This window comes from Coregonus clupeaformis, chromosome 6, assembly GCF_020615455.1.
Source record: "Coregonus clupeaformis isolate EN_2021a chromosome 6, ASM2061545v1, whole genome shotgun sequence".
NCBI classification, from domain to species: domain Eukaryota; kingdom Metazoa; phylum Chordata; class Actinopteri; order Salmoniformes; family Salmonidae; genus Coregonus; species Coregonus clupeaformis.
In genome coordinates, this window is record NC_059197.1 from 30,210,491 (window position 1) to 30,233,793 (window position 23,303).

At 44.5% G+C, this 23,303-nt stretch overlaps 1 protein-coding gene across 1 annotated transcript in view; it reads right to left on the bottom strand.

The window, feature by feature from the left end:
* Nucleotides 1-23,303, bottom strand: part of cdon (cell adhesion associated, oncogene regulated) — a 136,152-nt gene that overhangs the window by 7,706 nt on the left and 105,143 nt on the right. The window contains exons 10-14 of the mRNA XM_041878202.2: nucleotides 15,257-15,431; nucleotides 14,276-14,392; nucleotides 12,841-13,047; nucleotides 6,632-6,813; nucleotides 5,979-6,084 (exon numbers count right to left, since the gene is read on the bottom strand). Of these exons, the coding sequence (XP_041734136.2) occupies nucleotides 5,979-6,084; nucleotides 6,632-6,813; nucleotides 12,841-13,047; nucleotides 14,276-14,392; nucleotides 15,257-15,431 (787 nt within the window). The remainder of the gene's footprint in view (nucleotides 1-5,978; nucleotides 6,085-6,631; nucleotides 6,814-12,840; nucleotides 13,048-14,275; nucleotides 14,393-15,256; nucleotides 15,432-23,303) is intronic.

Sequence of the window (23,303 nt, forward strand, 5' to 3'; positions counted from 1 at the left end):
GCCGTTGCTCGCCATTACGGAATCAATGAATCTTCCGTTCGTTACATAAAGAAGGAGGAAAAAAACATAAGGACGACAGCAGCAGTCAATTTTAATACGAATGCAAAAAGGGTTGTAACTGTCCGCAACAAGACCATGGTACGGATGGAGACGGCATTAGCTCTGTGGACTAATGACTGCAGGAAAAAAACATAACCCTGGATACAAACGTTATCTGCACAAAAGCGAGAATGCTGTATGAAAACTTTGCTGTCAGTGACGGGGAAGAGGGAGAGGATGCCGGGCCCTCAGCAAGTGCTGCTGACACAGTGGGAGAGGATGCCAGGCCCCCAGCAAGTGCTGCTGACAAAGTGCCAAGCGCATTTAATGCAAGCAAGGGCTGGTTTGAAAAGTTTAAGAAACGCTTTGGACTTAAAAATGTTTGTCTGCACGGTGAGATGGCGTCTGCGGATACCGCTGAGGCAGAAGCCTTCGTGAACAATAAATTCAAGGCGATCATTGAGGAGGGGGATATAAGCCCGAACAAGTTTTTAACATGGATGAGACTGCCTTATTTTGGAAACGAATGCCCTCCCGCACCTTCATCATGCAGGAAGAAGCCAAAGCCCCAGGATTTAAAGTTCACAAAGACCGTTTGACCCTGGCTATGTGCGGAAATGCCGCAGGTTTCATGATTAAACCGGGGCTGATTTACAGGTCTAAAAATCCCAGGGCGCTGAAAAACAAAAATAAGGATGATTTGCCTGTTTACTGGATGTACAATGCAAAGGCTTGGATGACAAAAGCGCTCAATCTGGATTGGTTCAAAAACTGTTTCATCCCGGAGGTCAAGTGTTATTTGAGAGGAAAGGGACTGGACTTTAAAGTGCTTCTGCTCCTTGACAACGCCGGAGGTCACGGTAATGATTTGGCATATGATGGTGTGCAAATCGAATTTCTGCCGCCAAACACTACATCCCTGATTCAGCCCATGGACCAAGGAGTCATCCGTGCTTTCAAGGCTCTCTATACGCGCAACACCCTGCAACATCTTGTTGACGCTATGGACTCGGATCAAGATTTCTCACTGAAGGACTACTGGCGTGGATACACCATCGCATCGTGTCTCCAAAACATTCAGAGGGCCATTCAGGAAATGAAAACGGAAACTCTGAAGGCCTGCTGGAAAAAACTATGGCCAGAGGCAGTGCAAAACGCAACCGGAGGCTCGCTTGACGAGGTCCACCACTCTGCCGTAGAAACAGCTGTGAATCTGGCTAAACAGATTGGAGGAGACGGCTTTAATGACATGAGTCCGGATGACATAAACGCCCTGATTGATGGAGACGCACAGCCGCTGACCGATGCAGAGCTGGCAGAAATGACAAAGCCACAAAGCGACGATGAAAGAGAAGAGGGAGAAGAGGACACGAGAGATGAGGAGGAAGGACTAACGCTTGGTCGCTTAGCAACCATGGTGCGAATGGCCACTGAACTTAAGCGAGTAGCTGAGGAATGGGACCCTTTGATGAGCCGTTCGTTACAGTTCTCCAACGTAATCGATGGTGGCATGTCGGTGTACAAGGATCTTTTTGCAAAGAAGAAAAAAGAGCGACAACAGCTGCCTATCACTATGTTCTTCTCCCGAACAAACACACCTGCACCGCGGGCTTCAGAAGAAGAGAACACTGCAGAGCGCAGTCAGGATGCAGCGGCCCAGTCTGAAGAGCAGTGAAACGGCCTACACGTGAGTCACTGTATTTGTATACATGTAATAGTTGCTAATTGTAAAAAAAAAAAAGTTTTCTATTTCGCGGATTTCACTTATCGCGGGTCATTTTCGGAACGTAACCCCCGCGATAAACGAGGGATTACTGTATATGGTTACAGAAGCTAACCCTGTGTAATACCTGAGTGTATGGTTACACAAGCTAACCCTGTGTAATACCTGAGTATATGGTTACAGAAGCTAACCCTGTGTAATACCTGAGTATATGGTTACAGAAGCTAACCCTGTGTAATACCTCAGTATATGGTTACAGAAGCTAACCCTGTGTGATACCTGAGTATATGGTTACAGAAGCTAACCATGTGTAATACCTGAGTATATGGTTACAGAAGCTAACCCTGTGTAATACCTGAGTATATGGTTACACAAGCTAACCCTGTGTAATACCTGAGTATATGGTTACACAAGCTAACCCTGTGTAATACCTGAGTATATGGTTACAGAAGCTAACCCTGTGTAATACCTCAGTATATGGTTACAGAAGCTAACCCTGTGTAATACCTCAGTATATGGTTACAGAAGCTAACCCTGTGTAATACCTCAGTATATGGTTACAGAAGCTAACCCTGTGTGATACCTCAGTATATGGTTACAGAAGTTAACCCTGTGTAATACCTGAGTATATGGTTACAGAAGCTAACCCTGTGTAATACCTGAGTATATGGTTACAGAAGCTAACCCTGTGTAATACCTGAGTATATGGTTACAGAAGCTAACCCTGTGTAATACCTCAGTATATGGTTACAGAAGCTAACCCTGTGTAATACCTGAGTGTATGGTTACACAAGCTAACCCTGTGTAATACCTGAGTATATGATTACAGAAGCTAACCCTGTGTAATACCTGAGTATATGGTTACAGAAGCTAACCCTGTGTAATACCTCAGTATATGGTTACAGAAGCTAACCATGTGTAATACCTGAGTATATGGTTACAGAAGCTAACCCTGTGTAATACCTGAGTATATGGTTACAGAAGCTAACCCTGTGTAATACCTGAGTACATGGTTACAGAAGCTAACCCTGTGTAATACCTGAGTATATGGTTACAGAAGTTAACCCTGTGTGATACCTCAGTATATGGTTACAGAAGCTAACCCTGTGTGATACCTCAGTATATGGTTACAGAAGTTAACCCTGTGTAATACCTGAGTATATGGTTACAGAAACTAACCCTGTGTAATACCTGCGTATATGGTTACAGAAGCTAACCCTGTGTGATACCTCAGTATATGGTTACAGAAGTTAACCCTGTGTAATACCTGAGTATATGGTTACAGAAACTAACCCTGTGTAATACCTGCGTATATGGTTACATAAGCTAACCCTGTGTAATACCTCAGTATATGGTTACAGAAGCTAACCCTGTGTAATACCTGAGTATATGGTTACAGAAGCTAACCCTGTGTAATACCTGAGTATATGGTTACACAAGCTAACCCTGTGTAATACCTGCGTATATGGTTACAGAAGCTAACCCTGTGTGATACCTCAGTATATGGTTACAGAAGTTAACCCTGTGTAATACCTGAGTATATGGTTACAGAAACTAACCCTGTGTAATACCTGCGTATATGGTTACATAAACTAATCCCGTGTGATACCTGAGTATATGGTTACAGAAGCTAACCCTGTGTAATACCTGAGTATATGGTTACACAAGCTAACCCTGTGTAATACCTGAGTATATGGTTACAGAAGCTAACCCTGTGTAATACCTCAGTATATGGTTACAGAAGCTAACCCTGTGTAATACCTCAGTATATGGTTACAGAAGCTAACCCTGTGTAATACCTCAGTATATGGTTACTAAGGCAAACTAGTATATATATAATTTTTAATGCCAACAGTATGTAGTATGATTAATAGCCTCTCGAAGAACAGTATATCTCCAACTTTTATTAACCTCCAGAAAGTATTCATACCACTAGACTTATTCCTCTTTTTGTTGTGTTACAGCCTGAATAAAAAATTGATTCAATTGATTTTTTTTCTCTCACCCATCTACACACAATACCCCGGAATTACATTTTTTACATTTTAGTCATTTAACAGACTTACAGTTAGTGAGTGCATACATTTCTTTTCATACTGCCCACCCCCCCCCGTGGGAAACGAACCCACAACCCTGGCGTTGCAAACGCTATGCTCTACCAACTGAGCTACACGGGACTGACAAAGTGAAAAGGTATTGAAATGTACTGAAAATGAAATACAGAAATATCTCATTTACATAAGTACTCACACTTTGTATAAGCACTTTTGGCAGCGATTAGAGCTGTGCTTTCTGGGTAAGTCTCTAAGAGCTTTCCAAACCTGGAATGTGCAACATTTGCCCATTATTCTTTTCAGAATTCTTCAAGCTCTGTCAAATTGGTTGTTAATCATTGCTAGACAACTATTTTCACGATTTTCAAACTGATTTAAGTCAAAACTGTAACTCGGCCACTGTAACATTCACTGTCTTCTTGGTAAGCAACTCAAGTGTAGATTTGGCCTTGTGTTTTAGGTTATTGTCCTGCTGAAAGGTGAATTCATCTCCCAGTGTCTGGTGAAAAGCAGACTAAACCAGGTTTTCCTCTAGGATTTTGCCTGTGCTTAGCTCCATTCTGTTTCTTTTTTATCCTGAAAAACTTCCCAGACCTTAACGATTATAAGCATACCCATAACATGATGCAGACACCACTATGCTTGAAAATATGGAGAGTGGTACTCAGTAATGTGTTGATTTGGATTTCCACAAACATAACACTTTGTAATCAGGACAAAAAGTTAATTGCTTTGCCACATCTTTTGCAGTTTTACTTTAGTGTCTTGTTGCAAATAGGATGCATGTTTTGAAATATTTGTATTCTGTACAGGCTTCCTTCTTTTCACTCTGTCAATTAGATTAGCATTGTGAAGTAACTACAATATTGTTGATACATCCTCAGTTTTCTCCTATAACAGCCATTCAACTCTGTAACTGTTTTAAAGTCACCATTGGCCTCATGGTGAAATCCCTGAGCAGTTTCCTTCCTCTCCAGCAACTGAGTTAGGAAGGATGCCTGTATCTTTGTAGTGACTGGGTGTAATCGTTGACTTCGCCATGCTCTAAGGGATATTCAGTGTCTGCTTTTTTAGTTTTTACCCATCTACCAATAGGTGCCCTTCTTTACGAGGCATTGGAAAACCTCCCTGGTCTTTGTGGTTGAATCTGTGTTTGAAATTCACTGCTCGAATGAGGGACCTTACAGATAATTGTATGTGTGGGGTACAGAGATGAGGTAGTCATTCAAAAATCATGTTAAACACTATTATTGCACACAGAGTGATTCCATGCAACTTATTATGTGACTTGTTAAGCAAATGTTTACTCCTGAACTTATTTAGGCTTGCCATAACAAAGGGGTTGAATACTTATTGACTCAAGATATTTCAGATTTAAATTTTTTATTGATTTGTAAAATTTTTCGAAAAAACATAATTCCACTTTCAAATTATGGGGTATTGTTTGTAGGCCAATGACAAAAAAAATCTAAATTTAATCAATTTTCAATTCAGGTTGTAACACAACAAAATGTGGAAAAAGTCAAGAGGTGTGAATACTTTCTGAAGGCACTGTATACACAACACAAAAACATACACACACAAACAAACACCAATGTAATGAAATGTGTCCTATCCCAAACACAGATAGGAGATCACAGCAGAACACTGTTTCCTACAGATGAGAGGTGATCTGAGCGGAACAGACCAGCCCAGATCAGTATCCCTGACAGGGAGGAGCACGGGGAGAGACAAAGGTTAAGAGGTTGGAGGAAGGAGGGGGAGAGAGGGTGGGAGGGAGAGAGGGAGGGTGGTGAGGCAGGAAGAGAGAGAGGGAAAGGGGGCAATTGTTCCTCAACCTCTCAACCAGTCTGTTAACATTCCTGTTGACAACCTGAGCACCTCTCCTCTCCTTTCCGCTCCTCCTCCCCATCTCATCCTCTCCCTCCCTCCCTCCCTCCCACCCACCCTCCCTCTCTCCCTCCCTCCCACCCTCTCTCTCGGACTGTCCTCAGGTTTCAGTTCAGGGCCATTAGCACTCAGACATTTATTAAAAACACATTTCACATTTCACACACACACACAAGAACACACACACACACACACACACACACACACACACACACACACACACACACACACACACACACAGACACACACACACACACACACAGTAAACTCACCTTCAACCACGTCCCGTTTGTAATCACTGTCATTGTCACTGTCAGTAGGTCTGTAGTAGACATAAAACCCTTGGATGGGTGTGTTGTTGTTACTAGAAGGGGTGTACTGGAGGGATCACACAGACACAGAGTTAGATCACAGCATCTTAGCATACATAACAACTGCCTGGTTGACAATGTAAACATTGAAGAGTAAAAAGTCCTCTAGGAAAGGAAAGGGTGAACCCTCGCACTAGCTGACCTGGTCATCAATGTGACTGTATTGAGGCAGGGCCTTCTAAAGGTCTCAGAACACAACAGAGTTCTGATCATCTACTCAGCCCAACGGGACCATTACAGGCCTGATTCAATCTCCTCTCTCAGCTCCATGTAACATCAAACACACACACCACACACACACACACACACACACACACACACACACACACACACACACACACACACACACACACACACACACACACACACATAGACACACACACATAGACACACACACACACACACACACACATAGACACACACACACACACACACACACACACACACACACACACACACACACACACACACACACACACACACACACACACACACACACACACACACACACACACACACACAGACACACACTCTGTGTGGTATGTAGTACTGACGGTCCAGCGTAGCATGATCTGAGTGTCGCTGACGGCGTCTGTAGAAGAGATGTGCGGTCCGGCCACCGGACGGTCAGAGAAGCGCGGGCTGGCTGCCGATACCTGGTATGGCCTGGAGGTGGCGCTGTGGGGACTGTCCCCATTCTGGTTCATCGCCAGCACACGGAACTTATAGGTGGAGCCTGCAGACAGAGGAACACATGGAGGGAATGAAACCACATGGAGAGAACCCTAACCCAGACCCAGACAGGAAGAGAGCTTGTACACTCTTAGAAATAAGGGTACGGTTCCTGAGGTACAAAAATATCAAAATACACATCATGTACCTTTTAGGGTACACATAATGATGGCTGTTCACTACCTTCAGAGGTACACGTAATGATGTCACGTGGTGCTGTTCACTACCTTTTAGGGTACACATAATGATGTCACGTGGTGCTGTTCACTACCTTTTAGGGTACACATAATGATGTCACGTGGTGCTGTTCACTACCTTTTAGGGTACACATAATAATGTCACGTGGTGCTGTTCACTACCTTTTAGGGTACACATAATGATGGCTGTTCACTACCTTTTAGGGTACACGTAATGATGTCACGTGGTGCTGTTCACTACCTTTTAGGGTACACATAATGATGTCACGTGGTGCTGTTCACTACCTTTTAGGGTACACATAATGATGTCACTTGGTGCTGTTCACTACCTTTTAGGGTACACATAATGATGTCACGTGGTGCTGTTCACTACCTTTTAGGGTACACATAATGATGTCACGTGGTGCTGTTCACTACCTTTTAGGGTACACATAATAATGTCACGTGGTGCTGTTCACTACCTTTTAGGGTACACATAATGATGGCTGTTCACTACCTTTTAGGGTACACATAATGATGTCACGTGGTGCTGTTCACTACCTTTTAGGGTACACATAATAATGTCACGTGGTGCTGTTCACTACCTTTTAGGGTACACATAATGATGGCTGTTCACTACCTTTTAGGGTACACGTAATGATGTCACGTGGTGCTGTTCACTACCTTTTAGGGTACACATAATGATGTCACGTGGTGCTGTTCACTACCTTTTAGGGTACACATAATGATGTCACGTGGTGCTGTTCACTACCTTTTAGGGTACACATAATGATGTCACGTGGTGCTGTTCACTACCTTTTAGGGTACACATAATGATGTCACTTGGTGCTGTTCACTACCTTTTAGGGTACACATAATGATGTCACGTGGTGCTGTTCACTACCTTTTAGGGTACACATAATGATGTCACGTGGTGCTGTTCACTACCTTTTTAGGGTACACATAATAATGTCACGTGGTGCTGTTCACTACCTTTTAGGGTACACATAATGATGGCTGTTCACTACCTTTTAGGGTACACATAATGATGTCACGTGGTGCTGTTCACTACCTTTTAGGGTACACATAATAATGTCACGTGGTGCTGTTCACTACCTTTTAGGGTACACATAATGATGGCTGTTCACTACCTTTTAGGGTACACGTAATGATGTCACGTGGTGCTGTTCACTACCTTTTAGGGTACACATAATGATGTCACGTGGTGCTGTTCACTACCTTTTAGGGTACACATAATGATGTCACGTGGTGCTGTTCACTACCTTTTAGGTTACATGTGCAGATAAAGAGAATACTGGTTCATTTTTGGACGTTGAATATAAAGGTACAATCGATCATCACACTCTCACTAACAAAACAAGGGCTCCAATTTCATGTCACATTTCTGTTTCCCAGGGTACAAACGTTCTGTTTCCCAGGGTACAAATGTTCTGTTTCCCAGGGTACAAACGTTCTGTTTCCCAGGGTACAAACGTTCTGTTTCCCAGGCTACAAACGTTCTGTTTCCCAGGCTACAAACGTTCTGTTTCCCAGGATACAAATGTTCTGTTTCCCAGGATACAAACGTTCTGTTTCCCAGGCTACAGATGTTCTGTTTCCCAGGGTACAAATGTTCTGTTTCCCAGGATACAAACGTTCTGTTTCCCAGGGTACAAACGTTCTGTTTCCCAGGGTACAAATGTTCTGTTTCCCAGGATACAAATGTTCTGTTTCCCAGGATACAAATGTTCTGTTTCCCAGGATACAAATGTTCTGTTTCCCAGGCTACAGATGTTCTGTTTCCCAGGGTACAAATGTTCTGTTTCCCAGGGTACAAATGTTCTGTTTCCCAGGATACAAACATATTTTGTGTACCCTCAATACCCACCATAAGGTACAATGATGAATTTCTGCCATCTAAAAGAAAGTAACGTCTTTTTCGCTGGAGTGGTACCCTAAAAAGCCAAAGTTGTACCATAATCATAATCATCATCTTATTTCCTAGCATGTTCTACTGCAGGTAGATGTTTTAGGATTGTTTTAATATCTGTGTTTTTGTCTGTACATTGATTGATCGATTGATTAATGTTATGCTACAGAAAGATACCTAACATTTTTCTCAACTAAACCAATCAGTTAGTTAGAGTTTTTTGCACCCGTTACTGAAATCAGTTTAAATGGCTTAGGTAGTGTACTCACAATGTTATTAACCCTGACAGTCATTCTGAATGCAGGTAGCGGGTGAATACAAATTCCAACTGTTGGATATCCTAACTCTGGCTGGATTCTAATAGGAATTACACATCACTTTGCAAGCCAGCATAAAGGTACAGTAGTGTTGCACAATTCTGGTAAATTTCCCAATTTTTCCAGGTTTTCCAGAAGTCCCGGTTGGAATATTCCTGGAAACGGGAGGAAATGAGCGGGAAATCCTTCAACCAGGATTTTTCTTCTTCGATTTCTTGAATTATTTGGGGGAAAGTTACCGGAATTCTGTAAGCCTACTGGCAGGCCAGATGTGTGAAATAAACCAAGAGCTTCAGGACACTGTGTTAGGGTAAAACTAGGCCTCAAAATAAGGCTTTATAACATATGTAATGTATTGTCATAAAGAGTTTAATTTTAATGATAATATACGCGTAGGATCTCACTTGGTGAAGGCCACAGGACTGAAAATGAACGAATTCAACCATCATGTCTCTGTCACTAACAAATACAGTCATTGGTCCGGGTAGGTGTAGATGTCATTGGTCCGGGTAGGGGTAGATGTCATTGGTCCAGGTAGGGGTAGATGTCATTGGTCCAGGTAGGGGTAGATGTCATTGGTCCGGGTAGGGGTATATGTCATTGGTCAGAGTATGTAAGATGTCATTGGTCCGGGTAGGGGTAGATGTCATTGGTCCGGGTAGGGGTAGATGTCATTGGTCCGGGTAGGGGTAGATGTCATTGGTCCAGGTAGGGGTAGATGTCATTGGTCCGGGTAGGGGTAGATGTCATTGGTCCAGGTAGGGGTAGATGTCATTGGTCCGGGTAGGGGTAGATGTCATTGGTCCGGGTAGGGGTAGATGTCATTGGTCCAGGTAGGGGTAGATGTCATTGGTCCGAGTAGGTAAGATGTCATTGGTCCGGGTAGGGGTAGATGTCATTGGTCCGGGTAGGGGTAGATGTCATTGGTCCGGGTAGTAGGGGTAGATGTCATTAGTCCGGGTAGGGGTAGATGTCATTGGTTCCGGGTAGGGATAGATGTCATTGGTCCGGGTAGGGGTAGATGTCATTGGTCCGGGTAGGGGTAGATGTCCCTCTACAATTCACTAGAAAAGGCACAATGGGAAATTATATTGAAGGCGTGACTTAGTGGGGGCGAGGCATTCAGATAGTTATTTTTGGCCACCTGTGAGTCAAAGTGTTGTACCAGTTGAAGTGGTCAATGGTAGAGGCACATTGGTGGTACTATATACTACTGTGGTGGTACTACATACTACTGTGGTGGTACTATATACTACTGTGGTGGTACTATATACTACTGTGGTGGTACTACATACTACTGTGGTGGTACTATATACTACTGTGGTGGTACTATATACTACTGTGGTGGTACTATATACTACTGTGGTGGTACTATATACTACTGTGGTGGTACTACATACTACTGTGGTGGTACTATATACTACTGTGGTGGTACTACATACTACTGTGGTGGTACTATATACTACTGTGGTGGTACTATATATTACTGTGGTGGTACTATATAAAGGCAAAAAGCATGCTTTTGTACCTGTGGAGAAAGTTACTATCTAAGGTATGAACTGGGGTACAGTTATGTACCTCACAGGAGGTGGGTGGCACCTTAATTGGGGAGGACGGGCTCGTGGTAATGACTGGAGCGGAGTAGTGGAATGGGCTCGTGGTAATGACTGGAGCGGAGTAGTGGAACGGGCTCGTGGTAATGACTGGAGCGGAATGAGGACGGGCTCGTGGTAATGACTGGAGCGGAGTAGTGGAACGGGCTCGTGGTAATGACTGGAGCGGAATGAGGACGGGCTCGTGGTAATGACTGGAGCGGAGTAGTGGAACGGGCTCGTGGTAATGACTGGAGCGGAGTAGTGGAACGGGCTCGTGGTAATGACTGGAGCGGAGTAGTGGAACGGGCTCGTGGTAATGGCTGGAGCGGAGTAGTGGAACGGGCTCGTGGTAATGACTGGTGCGGAGTAGTGGAATGGGCTCGTGGTAATGACTGGAGCGGAGTAGTGGAACGGGCTCGTGGTAATGACTGGAGCGGAGTAGTGGAACGGGCTCGTGGTAATGACTGGAGCGGAGTAGTGGAACGGGCTCGTGGTAATGGCTGGAGCGGAGTAGTGGAACGGGCTCGTGGTAATGACTGGAGCGGAGTAGTGGAATGGGCTCGTGGTAATGACTGGAGCGGAGTAGTGGAACGGGCTCGTGGTAATGACTGGAGCGGAGTAGTGGAACGGGCTCGTGGTAATGACTGGAGCGGAATGAGGACGGGCTCGTGGTAATGACTGGAGCGGAGTAGTGGAACGGGCTCGTGGGTAATGACTGGAGCGGAGTAGTGGAACGGGCTCGTGGTAATGACTGGAGCGGAGTAGTGGAACAGGGCTCGTGGTAATGACTGGAGCGGAGTAGTGGAACGGGCTCGTGGTAATGACTGGAGCGGAGTAGTGGAACGGGCTCGTGGTAATGACTGGAGCGGAGTAGTGGAACGGGCTCGTGGTAATGGCTGGAGCGGAGTAGTGGAACGGGCTCGTGGTAATGACTGGAGCGGAGTAGTGGAACGGGCTCGTGGTAATGACTGGAGCGGAGTAGTGGAACGGGCTCGTGGTAATGACTGGAGCGGAGTAGTGGAACGGGCTCGTGGTAATGACTGGAGCGGAGTAGTGGAACGGGCTCGTGGTAATGACTGGAGCGGAGTAGTGGAACGGGCTCGTGGTAATGGCTGGAGCGGAGTAGTGGAACGGGCTCGTGGTAATGACTGGAGCGGAGTAGTGGAACGGGCTCGTGGTAATGACTGGAGCGGAGTAGTGGAACGGGCTCGTGGTAATGACTGGAGCGGAGTAGTGGAACGGGCTCGAGGTAATGACTGGAGCGGAGTAGTGGAACGGGCTCGTGGTAATGACTGGAGCGGAGTAGTGGAACGGGCTCGTGGTAATGACTGGAGCGGAGTAGTGGAACGGGCTCGTGGTAATGACTGGAGCGGAGTAGTGGAACGGCTCGTGGTAATGACTGGAGCGGAGTAGTGGAACGGGCTCGTGGTAATGACTGGAGCGGAGTAGTGGAATGGGCTCGTGGTAATGACTGGAGCGGAGTAGTGGAATGGGCTCGTGGTAATGACTGGAGCGGAGTAGTGGAATGGGCTCGTGGTAATGACTGGAGCGGAGTAGTGGAACGGGCTCGTGGTAATGACTGGAGCGGAGTAGTGGAATGGGCTCGTGGTAATGACTGGAGCGGAGTAGTGGAACGGGCTCGTGGTAATGTCTGGAGCGTAATATGTGGAATGGTAACAAATACAGTACATTAAACATGGTTTCCATGTGGTTAAAGCCATTCCATTTGCTCCGTTTTGGCCATTATTATGAGCCCTCAGCAGCCTCCTGAGACGTACCTAAAACTAAAAGTAGAAAGGAGGACCTTACAGGGTACCACCCCGGACCTTACAGGGTACCACCCCGGACCTTACAGGGTACCACCCCGGACCTTACAGGGTACCACCCCGGACCTTACAGGGTACCACCCCGGACCTTACAGGGTACCACCCCAGTGACAAGCGGTTGTACTCCTTTAGGAACAAATCTAAACCTTTATTTCTGAGAGTGTATGTCTAAGTGATTGTGTCTCACCAGGTTCCAGACTGCGTACTTCCACAGACAGTTTGAGAGGAGAGATGTTGTCGGCAGCAACGACCCACTCAGCGCTGCGGCCCTGGCGACGATACTCCACGCGGAACGCTGTGATTGGAGAGCCCCCATTAGCCCGCGGGATCCATGTAACGTAAACAGAACTCTCCGTCGCCATCGAGATGGTGGGCCTATCAGGGGCCTCGGGAACTGGAACCAGGAAGAGAAAATAAATCAGACAACCAATCAGAGCCTGAGAAATACTATACCTCCACTCAATCAAACTCCAACTGAAATGACTATTTCTCTTTTGAGAAGAAAATACACAACTTTCTATGAGAACTGGAAACTGAAAACATCACATCCATCTACTGTAAAGACAGAACAGAGAGAGCGAGAGAGCGAGAGAGAGAGAGAGAGAGAGAGAGAGAGAGAGAGAGAGAGAGAGAGAGAGAGAGAGAGAGAGACAGAGAGACAGAGAGAGAGAGAGAGAGAGAGAGAGACAGAGAGAGAGAGAGAGAGAGAGAGAGACCTGACTCTCAAGAGAAGACAGGCTAAGTGCACACTGCCCACAAAATGTGGAAACTGAGCTGCACTTCCTAACCTCCTGCCAAATGTATGACCATATTAGAGACACATATTTCCCTCAGATTACACAGACCCACAAAGAATTAGAAAACAAACCCAATTTGGATAAACTCCCATATCTATTGGGTGAAATACCACAGTGTGCCATCACAACAGCAAGATTTGTGACCTGTTGCCACAAGAAAAGGGCAACCAGTGAAGAACAAACACCATTGTAAATACAACCCATATTTATGTTTATTTATTTTCCCTTTTGTACTTTAACTATTTGCACATTGTTACAACACTGTATATAGACATAATGTGACATTTGAAATGTCTTTATTCTTTTGGAACTTCTGAGTGTAATGTTTACTGTTAATATTTATTGTTTATTTCACTTTTGTTTACTATCTACTTCACTTGCTTTGGCAATGTTAACACACGTTGCCCATGCCAATAAAGCCCTTAAATTGAAATTGAGAGAGAGAGAGAGAGAGAGAGACAGAGAGAGAGAGAGAGAGAGAGAGAGAGAGAGAGAGAGAGAGAGAGAGAGAGAGAGGGAAACAGAGAGACAGATACACAGAGAGAGAGAGAGAGAGAGGGGGGGAGAGAGAGAGAGAGAGAGAGAGAGGCAGAGAGAGAGAGAGAGAGAGAGAGGGAGAGAGAGAGAGAGACAGAGAGAGAGAGAGAGAGACGAGAGAGAGAGAGAGAGAGAGAGAGAGAGAGATACTGTAACCAGGGCCAGGGGTTTTATTGTAAGGTCACATGGTCAGGTCACATGGTCAGGACACAATTCCCGGCCCCAGGAAGGTCGTTTACCTCTGTCGTGGTGTGGTGTGTGTGTGTGTGTGTGTGTGTGTTACCATACCTCTTTCGTGGATGACCACTCCAAAATGTGTGTTAGAAGTCTTGTCTTCTGGGGCTTTAGCAGGGACAGACACCACCGGAGGCTTGGACGGGTTCTTACCGACAGCTGGGCTCTTCTCTGGAAACAGACAGAAACAGACAGAGACACAGAGGAAACAGTTGTTGTGTTGTACTGTACTGTGTTGTGTTGTACTGTGTTGTACTGTACTGTGTTGTACTGCACTGCACATTGTTGTACTGTCTTATGTGGTAATGTGGTGTACTGTACTGTGTTGTGTTGTGCTTTACTGTACTTTACTGTACTGCACTATGTTGTACTGTACTGTACTGTGTTGTACTGTCCTGTGTTGTGTTGTGTAGCACTGTTCTGTTTTGTATTGTATTGTACTGTACTGTGTTGTACTGTACTGTACTGTGTTGTACTGTACTGTACTGTGTTGCACTGTACTGTGTTGTGTTGTACTGTACTGTGTTGTACTGTACTGTGTTGTGTTGTACTGTACTGTGTTGTACTGTACTGTGTTGTACTGTACTGTGTTGTGTTGTACTGTACTGTGTTGTGTTGTGTTGTACTGTACTGTGTTGTACTGTACTGTGTTGTGCTGTACTGTACTGTGTTGTACTGTACTGTGTTGTGTTGTACTGTACTGTGTTGTACTGTACTGTGTTGTACTGTACTGTGTTGTGTTGTACTGTACTGTGTTGTACTGTACTGTTCTGTGTTGTACTGTACTGTGTTGTACTGTACTGTGTTGTGTTGTACTGTACTGTGTTGTACTGTACTGTGTTGTGTTGTACTGTACTGTGTTGTACTGTACTGTTCTGTGTTGTACTGTACTGTGTTGTACTGTACTGTTCTGTGTTGTGTTGTGTTGTACTGTACTGTGTTGTAGTGTGCTGTGCTGTGTTGTACTGTACTGTTCTGTGTTGTGTTGTACTGTACTGTGTTGTACTGTGCTGTGCTGTGTTCTGTTGTTCTGACCTTTGCCGGTTCGGAAGGTGAGCATGGCTGGTTGTCCCTCTCCTGCAACGCTGCGAGCCACCATCAGAACCTCGTACAGACTGGACGACTCCAGCTCAGACAGACGCAGGGTCTTCTCACTGCCGGGCACACGCACCGTATGCCAACTACCCACCACCCACGTCACATCATCAACCTACCACAACAAAAAGAGAGAGAGAGAGAGAGAGAGAGAGAGAGAGAGAGAGAGAGAGAGAGAGAGAGAGAGAGAAGCCCGGAGAGAGAGAGAGTGAGACAGAGAGAGAGAGAGACAGAGAGAGAGAGAGAGAGAGAGAGAGAGAGAGAGAGAGAGACAGAGAGAGAGAGAGACGGGAGAGAGAGAGAGAGAGAGAGAGAGAGAGAGAGAGAGACAGAGAGAGACAGAGAGAGAGAGAGAGAGAGAGAGAGAGAGAGACAGAGAGAGAGAGAGACAGAGAGAGAGAGAGAGAGAGAGAGAGAGAGAGAGAGAGAGAGAGAGAGGCAGAGAGAGAGACAGAGAGAGAGAGAGAGAGAGAGAGAGAGAGAGAGAGAGAGAGAGAGAGAGTGAGACAGAGAGACAGAGAGAGGGAGAGGTCAGGAGAGAGAGAGAGAGAGTGAGAATGAAGCCTCAGGACCAGAACATCCAATCAATCGGAATAAACCAAATTACAACACAGTCAAAACAAAACTACATTGCTTATTGGGAAACACAAGCACAAGCACAAAGTAAAATGCAGTGCTATCAGGCCCTAAATCGACAGTACACCGTGGCTAACTATTTGACCATGGTTAATGATCAAAACTTTAGAAAAACCTTGACAAAGTACAGGCTCAGTGAGCACAGCCTTGCCCTTGAGAAGGGTAGACACAGGAAAACCTGGCTCCCTGTAGAGGAAAGGCTGTGCAACCACTGCACCACAGCAGAACCTGAGACAGAGCTGCATTTCCTGAAAAAATGTCAAAAATATAAAACAATTAGAGAGTGTCATTTCCCCAAATTTGAAACAGTTTTTTCAAGGTTTCAAAGACCTCTCTGATGAGAATAGGCTACCCGTCCTGTTAGGAGAGGACGCAGAGAGCTGTGGGTTGGCAGCGCACTACATTGCTGCCTGCCATAAGATGAGGGACAGTGTCTGACAGACCAACCAACCTGCACATGTCCTCTATATTGTTATTGTTCAATGGTTATTTTGGCCCTTGGTTATTGTTGTTACTGTTGTCCCATTGACAATACTGATTATTTTAATTTTAATTATGTTAATATTGTACATCTCCAAAGTAAGCTTTGGCAATATGTACATTGTTACGTCATGCCAATAAAGCAAATTTAATTTAATTTAATTGAGAGAAAGAGAAAGAGAGAGAGAGAGAAAGAGAGAGAGAGAGAGAGAGAGAGAGAGAGAGAGAGAGAGAGAGAGAGAGAGAGAGAGAAGAAAGAAGAGAGAGAGAGAGAGAGAGAGAGAGGCCAGGAGAGAGAGAGAGCCAGGGAGAGAGAGACAAAGAGACAGAGAGATAGGGAGAGAGAGAAAGAGAGAGAGAGAGAGAGAGAGAGAGAGAGAGAGAGAGAGAGAGAGAGAGAGAGAGAGAGAGAGAGAGAGGGCCAGAGAGAGAGAGAGAGCAGACAGAGAGAGCAGAGAGAGAGAGAGAGCGAGAGAGAGAGAGAGAGAGAGAGAGAGAGAGAGAGAGAGAGAGAGAGAGAGAGAGAGAGAGAGAGAGAGAGAGAGAGAGAGAGAGAGAGAGAGAGAGAGAGAGAGGCCAGGAGAGAGAGAAAGAGAGAAGCCCGGAGAGAGAGAGAGAGAGAGAGAGAGAGAGAGGCCAGGAGAGAGAGAGAGAGACAGAGAGAGAGAGAGTGAGACAGAGAGACAGAGAGAGGGAGAGGTCAGGAGAGAGAGAGAGTGAGAATGAAGCCTCAGGACCAGAACATCCAATCAATCGGAATAAACAAAATTACAACACAATCAAAACAAAACTACATTGCTTATTGGGAAACACAAGCACAAGCACAAAGTAAAATGCAGTGCTATCAGGCCCTAAATCGACAGTACACCGTGGCTAACTATTTGACCATGGTTAATGATCAAAACTTTAGAAAAACCTTGACAAAGTACAGGCTCAGTGAGCACAGCCTTGCCCTTGAGAAGGGTAGACACAGGAAAACCTGGCTCCCTGTAGAGGAAAGGCTGTGCAACCACTGCACCACAGCAGAACCTGAGACGGAGCTGCATTTCCTGACAAAATGTCAAAAATATAAAACAATTAGAGAGTGTCATTTCCCCAAATTTGAAACCACTTTTCAAGGTTTCAAAGACCTCTCTGATGAGAATAGGCTACCCGTCCTGTTAGGAGAGGACGCAGAGAGCTGTGGGTTGGCAGCGCACTACATTGCTGCCTGCCATAAGATGAGGGACAGTGTCTGACAGACCAACCAACCTGCACATGTCCTCTATATTGTTATTGTTCAATGGTTATTTTGACCCTTGGTTATTGTTGTTGACAATATTGATTATTATTATTTTAATTATGTTAATGTTGTAAATATCCAAAGTAAGCTTTGTTACGTCATGCCAATAAAGCAAATTGAATTGAATTGAATTGAGAGAGAGAGAGGCCAGGAGAGAGAGGCCAGGAGAGAGAGAGAGACACAGAGAGAGGTCAGGAGAGAGAGAGAGAGACAGAGAGAGGTCAGGAGAGAGAGAGAGAGAGAGAGAGAGAGAGAGAGGAAGAGAGAGAGAAGAGAGAGAGACAGAGAGAGAGACAGAGAGAGAGAGAGAGGTCAGGAGAGAGAGGCCAGAGAGAGAGAGAGAGAGAGAGAGAGAGAGAGAGAGAGAGAGAGAGAGAGAGACCAAAAACATAGAGACCCAGAAAACCTGAGCCTACGCCTTCACTATGGTGAATCACTAAAACAATACAGAAATACACTACGGAAAAAGAAGGAACAGCATGTCAGAAATCAGCTCAATGTAATTGAAGAATCCATAGACTCTAACCACTTCTGGGAAAATTGGAAAACACTAAACAAACAACAACACGAAGAGCTATCTATCCAAAACGGAGATGTATGGGTAAACCACTTCTCCAATCTTTTTGGCCCTATAACAGAGAACAAACAGCAAAAAAATATACATGATCAAATGCAAATCTTAGAATCAACTATTAAAGACTACCAGAACCCACTGGATTCTCCAATTACATTGAATGAACTACAGGATAAAATACAAACCCTCCAACCCAAAAAGTCCTGTGGTGTTGATGGTATCCTCAATGAAATGATAAAATATACAGACCACAAATTTCAATTAGCTATACTTAAACTCTTTAACATCATCCTTAGCTCTGGCATCTTCCCCAACATCTGGAACCAAGGACTGATCACCCCAATCCACAAAAGTGGAGACAAATTTGACCCCAATAACTACCGTGGGATATGCGTCAACAGCAACCTTGGGAAAATCCTCTGCATTATCATTAACAGCAGACTAGTTCATTTCCTCAGTGAAAACAATGTACTGAGCAAATGTCAAATTGGCTTTTACCAAATTACCGTACGACAGAACACGTATTCACCCTGCACACCCTAATTGACAAACAAACAAACCAAAACAAAGGCAAAGTCTTCTCATGCTTTGTTGATTTCAAAAGCTTTTGACTCAATTTGGCATGAGGGTCTGCTATACAAATTGATGGAAAGTGGGGTTGGGGGAAAAACATACAACATTATAAAATCCATGTACACAAACAACAAGTGTGCGGTTAAAATTGGCAAAAAACACACACATTTCTTTCCACAGGGCCGTGGGGTGAGACAGGGATGCAGTTTAAGCCCCACCCTCTTCAACATATATATCAACGAATTGGGGAGGGCACTATAACAGTCTGCAGCACCCGGCCTCACCCTACTAGAATCTGAAGTCAAATGTCTTCTGTTTGCTGACGATCTGGTGCTTCTGTCACCAACCAAGGAGGGCCTACAGCAGCACCTAGATCTTCTGCACAGATTCTGTCAGACCTGGGCCCTGACAGTAAATCTCAGTAAGACAAAAATAATGGTGTTCCAAAAAAGGTCCAGTTGCCAGGACCACAAATACAAATTCCATCTAGACACCGTTGCCCTAGAGCACACAAAAAACTATACATACCTCGGCCTAAACATCAGCGCCACAGGTAACTTCCACAAAGCTGTGAACGATCTGAGAGACAAGGCAAGAAGGGCCTTCTATGCCATCAAAAGGAACATAAAATTTGACATACCAATTAGGATCTGGCTAAAAATACTTGAATCAGTTATAGAACCCATTGCCCTTTATGGTTCTGAGGTCTGGGGTCCGCTCACCAACCAAGAATTCACAAAATGGGACAAACACCAAATTGAGACTCTGCATGCAGAATTCTGCAAAAACATCCTCCGTGTACAACGTAAAACACTAAATAATGCATGCAGAGCAGAATTAGGCTGATACCCGCTAATTATCAAAATCCAGAAAAGAGCCGTTAAATTCTATAACCACTTAAAAGGAAGCGATTCCCAAACCTTCCATAACAAAGCCATCACCTACAGAGAGATGAACTTGGAGAAGAGTCCCCTAAGTAAGCTTGTCCTGGGGCTCTGTTCACAAACACAAACAGACCCCACACAGCCCCAGGACAACAACAACAACACAACTAGACCCAACCAAATCATGAGAAAACTAAAAGAGAATTACTTGACACATTGGAAAGAACAAACAAAAAAACAGAGCAAACTAGAATGCTATTTGGCCCTAAACAGAGAGTACACAGTGGCAGAATACTTGACCACTGTGACTGACCCAAACTTAAGGAAAGCTTTGACTATGTACAGACTCAGTGAGCATAGCCTTGCTATTGAGAAAGGCCGCCGTAGGCAGACCTGGCTCTCAAGAGAAGACAGGCTATGTGCACACTGCCCACAAAATGAGGTGGAAACTGAGCTGCACTTCCTAACCTCCTGCCAAATGTATGACCATATTAGAGACACATATTTCCCTCAGATTACAGCGATCCACAAAGAATTCGAAAACAAACCCAATTTTGATAAACTCCCTTATCTACTGGGTGAAAAACCACAGTGTGCCATCACAGCTGCAAGATTTGTGACCTGTTGCCACAAGAAAAGGGCAACCAGTGAAGAACAAACACCATTGTAAATACAACCCATATTTATGTTTATTTATTTTCCCATTTGTACTTTAACTATTTGCACATTGTTACAACACTGTATATATACATAATATGACATTTGAAATGTCTTTATTCTTTTGAAACTTCTGAGTGTAATGTTTACTGTTAATATTTATTGTTTATTTCACTTTTGTTTACTATCTACTTCACTTGCTTTGGCAATGTTAACACACGTTTCCCATGCCAATAAAGCCCTTAAATTGAATTGAAATTGAATTGAATTGAGAGAGAGAGAGAGAGAGAGAGAGAGAGACAGAGAGAGAGAGAGAGAGAGAGAGAGAGAGAGAGAGAGAGAGAGAGAGAGAGAGAGAGAGAGAGAGAGAGAGAGAGAGAGAGACAGAGAGAGGTCAGGAGAGAGAGAGAAAGTCCAGGAGAGAGAGAGAGAGAGAGAGAGACATAGAGAGAGAGAGAGAGAGAGAGAGAGAGAGAGAGAGAGAGCAGAGAGAGAGAGAGGCCAGGAGAGAGCAGAGAGAGAGAGACAGAGAGGTCAGGAGAGAGAGAGAGAGAGAGAGAGAGAGAGAGAGAGAGAGAGAGAGAGAGAGAGAGAGAGAGAGAGAGAGAGATAGAGAGAGAGAGGCCAGGAGAGAGAGAGAGGCCAGGAGAGAGAACCAAGTAACAGCAGCCACAACAAAGACAAACAGACAACAATAAATGAAAGGGAATAAATTCATCAGTTCGTCTTGGATCCAGAAACAACAAAACCCTGTCCTCAAACATTTACATCAAAAGGTGCAAAGTTATGGGCAAAGACACAAAACATCCACATCAAATTAAATATTATTATTGATCAAATAACATGGAAAACAAGCACTTTCGGTGCAGTATTAATTTACCATCCTTACAAACCACTTAATGTAAATGTACATTACTGTATTGCACATAGGCTGGTCAGCTAGGTTTGTCCCTGCAGACTTTCCATCACCATGAAGAAAAACAATGCACAATACAGTAAGTGAGTACATTGAGACATCCAGTGGTTTGTGATGATGTGGCTCAGTTGGTAGAGCATGGCGCTTGCAATGCCAGGGTTGTGGGTTTAATTCCCACGGGGGACCAGTACGAAAAAGTAGGAACATTTACGTTTTTGGTTTTCTGCCAGAGTTCTTTTCCAACAGTGAATCATCACAGAGAGACAACAACAATGCCCGTGAGAATTCTCTGTAACTTTTTCCAGGGCCAGCAACTTTTGAGTCGCACTGCCAATGCAATCTTAACAAGAACTGGTTGGGTTTTATAGTCAGAGAGAGCTTATTAGTGAAGAAAAACAGGCTTTTAAAGAGGAAATGACCGAGTGTGGTAGCCAGAGTGGGCATGGGTCCTTCTCTGCTTTAATGACCACATTACACAGAGTTAGCGGTTGGTTCAGGCACTAAGCTTCGGGGAGTGGTTATGTGTCGGAGGTCAAGCTAACAGCTGATTATTAGACAAAGACTTGTACTCTACTCTACTGTACTCTACTCTACTATACTCTACTCTACTCTAGTCTACTGTACTCTACTGTACTATATTGTACTGCACTCTACTCTACTGTACTCTAGTCTACTGTACTCTACTCTACTCTACTCTACTCTACTGTACTCTAGTCTACTGTACTCTAGTCTACTCTAGTCTACTGTACTCTAGTCTACTCTAGTCTACTGTACTCTACTCTACTCTACTCTACTCTACTCTACTCTACTCTACTGTACGCTCCTCTCCTCTCCTCTCCTCTCCTCTCCTCTCCTCTCCCTCTCCCCTCTCCTCTCCCTCTGCTCTGCTCTCCTCCCTCTCCTCTCCTCTCCTCTCCTCTCTCCTCTCCTCTCTCCTCTCCTCTCCCTCTGCTCTCCTCCTCCTCTCCTCTCCCTCCTCTCCCTCCTCCTCCTCTCCCTCTCCTCCTCCTCTCCCTCTCCTCTCCTCCTCCCTCTCTCCTCTCCTCTCCCTCCTCCCTCCCTCTCCTCCCTCTCCTCTCCTCCTCCCTCCTCTCCTCTCTCTCCTCTCCCTCTCCTCTCCTCTCCCTCTCCTCTCTCTCCTCTCCCTCTCCTCTCCTCTCTCCTCTCCTTCTCCTCTCTTCTCTTCTCCTCTCCTCTCCTCTCCTCTCCTCTCCTCTCCTCTCCTCTCGTCTCCTCTCCTCTCCTCTACTCAGCTGTTATTATTTTTGTTTTAGTGGTGGATCAACTTTAATATTGCAAATAGATTGTGGCTTCTATCAACGTAACTGTCTGCATCATTTCCAATCCCCCATATATATTATTTTATTAATATATTATTTTAAAGATATACATATATTTTTTTATACATATTTTCTTTTATTATTTTCCCCTAACCCTACCACCCGTCCCCTAGTTGGAGTAATTGAATCAATTTTTGAATAAGGCTGTAACGTAACAAAATGTGGAAAAAGTCAAGGGGTCTGAATACTTTCCAAAGGCACTGTATATATAAATCCTAGACGTAATTTATCAAAGGCCTTTTCAAAGTCAGCTATGAATACCAGGCCTGGTTTCCCAGATTTTTCATAGTGTTCTATTGTTTCCAGTACTTGCCTTATATTATCTCCAATGTATCTTCCATGTAAAAAACCTGTCTGATTAGGATGAATAATATCCGACAATACCTTTTTAATTATAACTGCAATGCACCTTGCTAGGAATTTTGCATCACAACACAGAAGTGTAAAGGGGCCTTCCATTTTTTAAATGGACTGGATCTTTATGTTTACCACCTGGGTCCTGTTTCGGTAATAATGTAATCAGATCTTCTTGTTGAGTATCTGATAATCTACCATTTGTATAGGAGTGGTTAAAACATGCTAATAATAGTCCTCAAAATACATTTAAAAAAATGTTTGATATACCTCAACTGGTATGCCATCCAG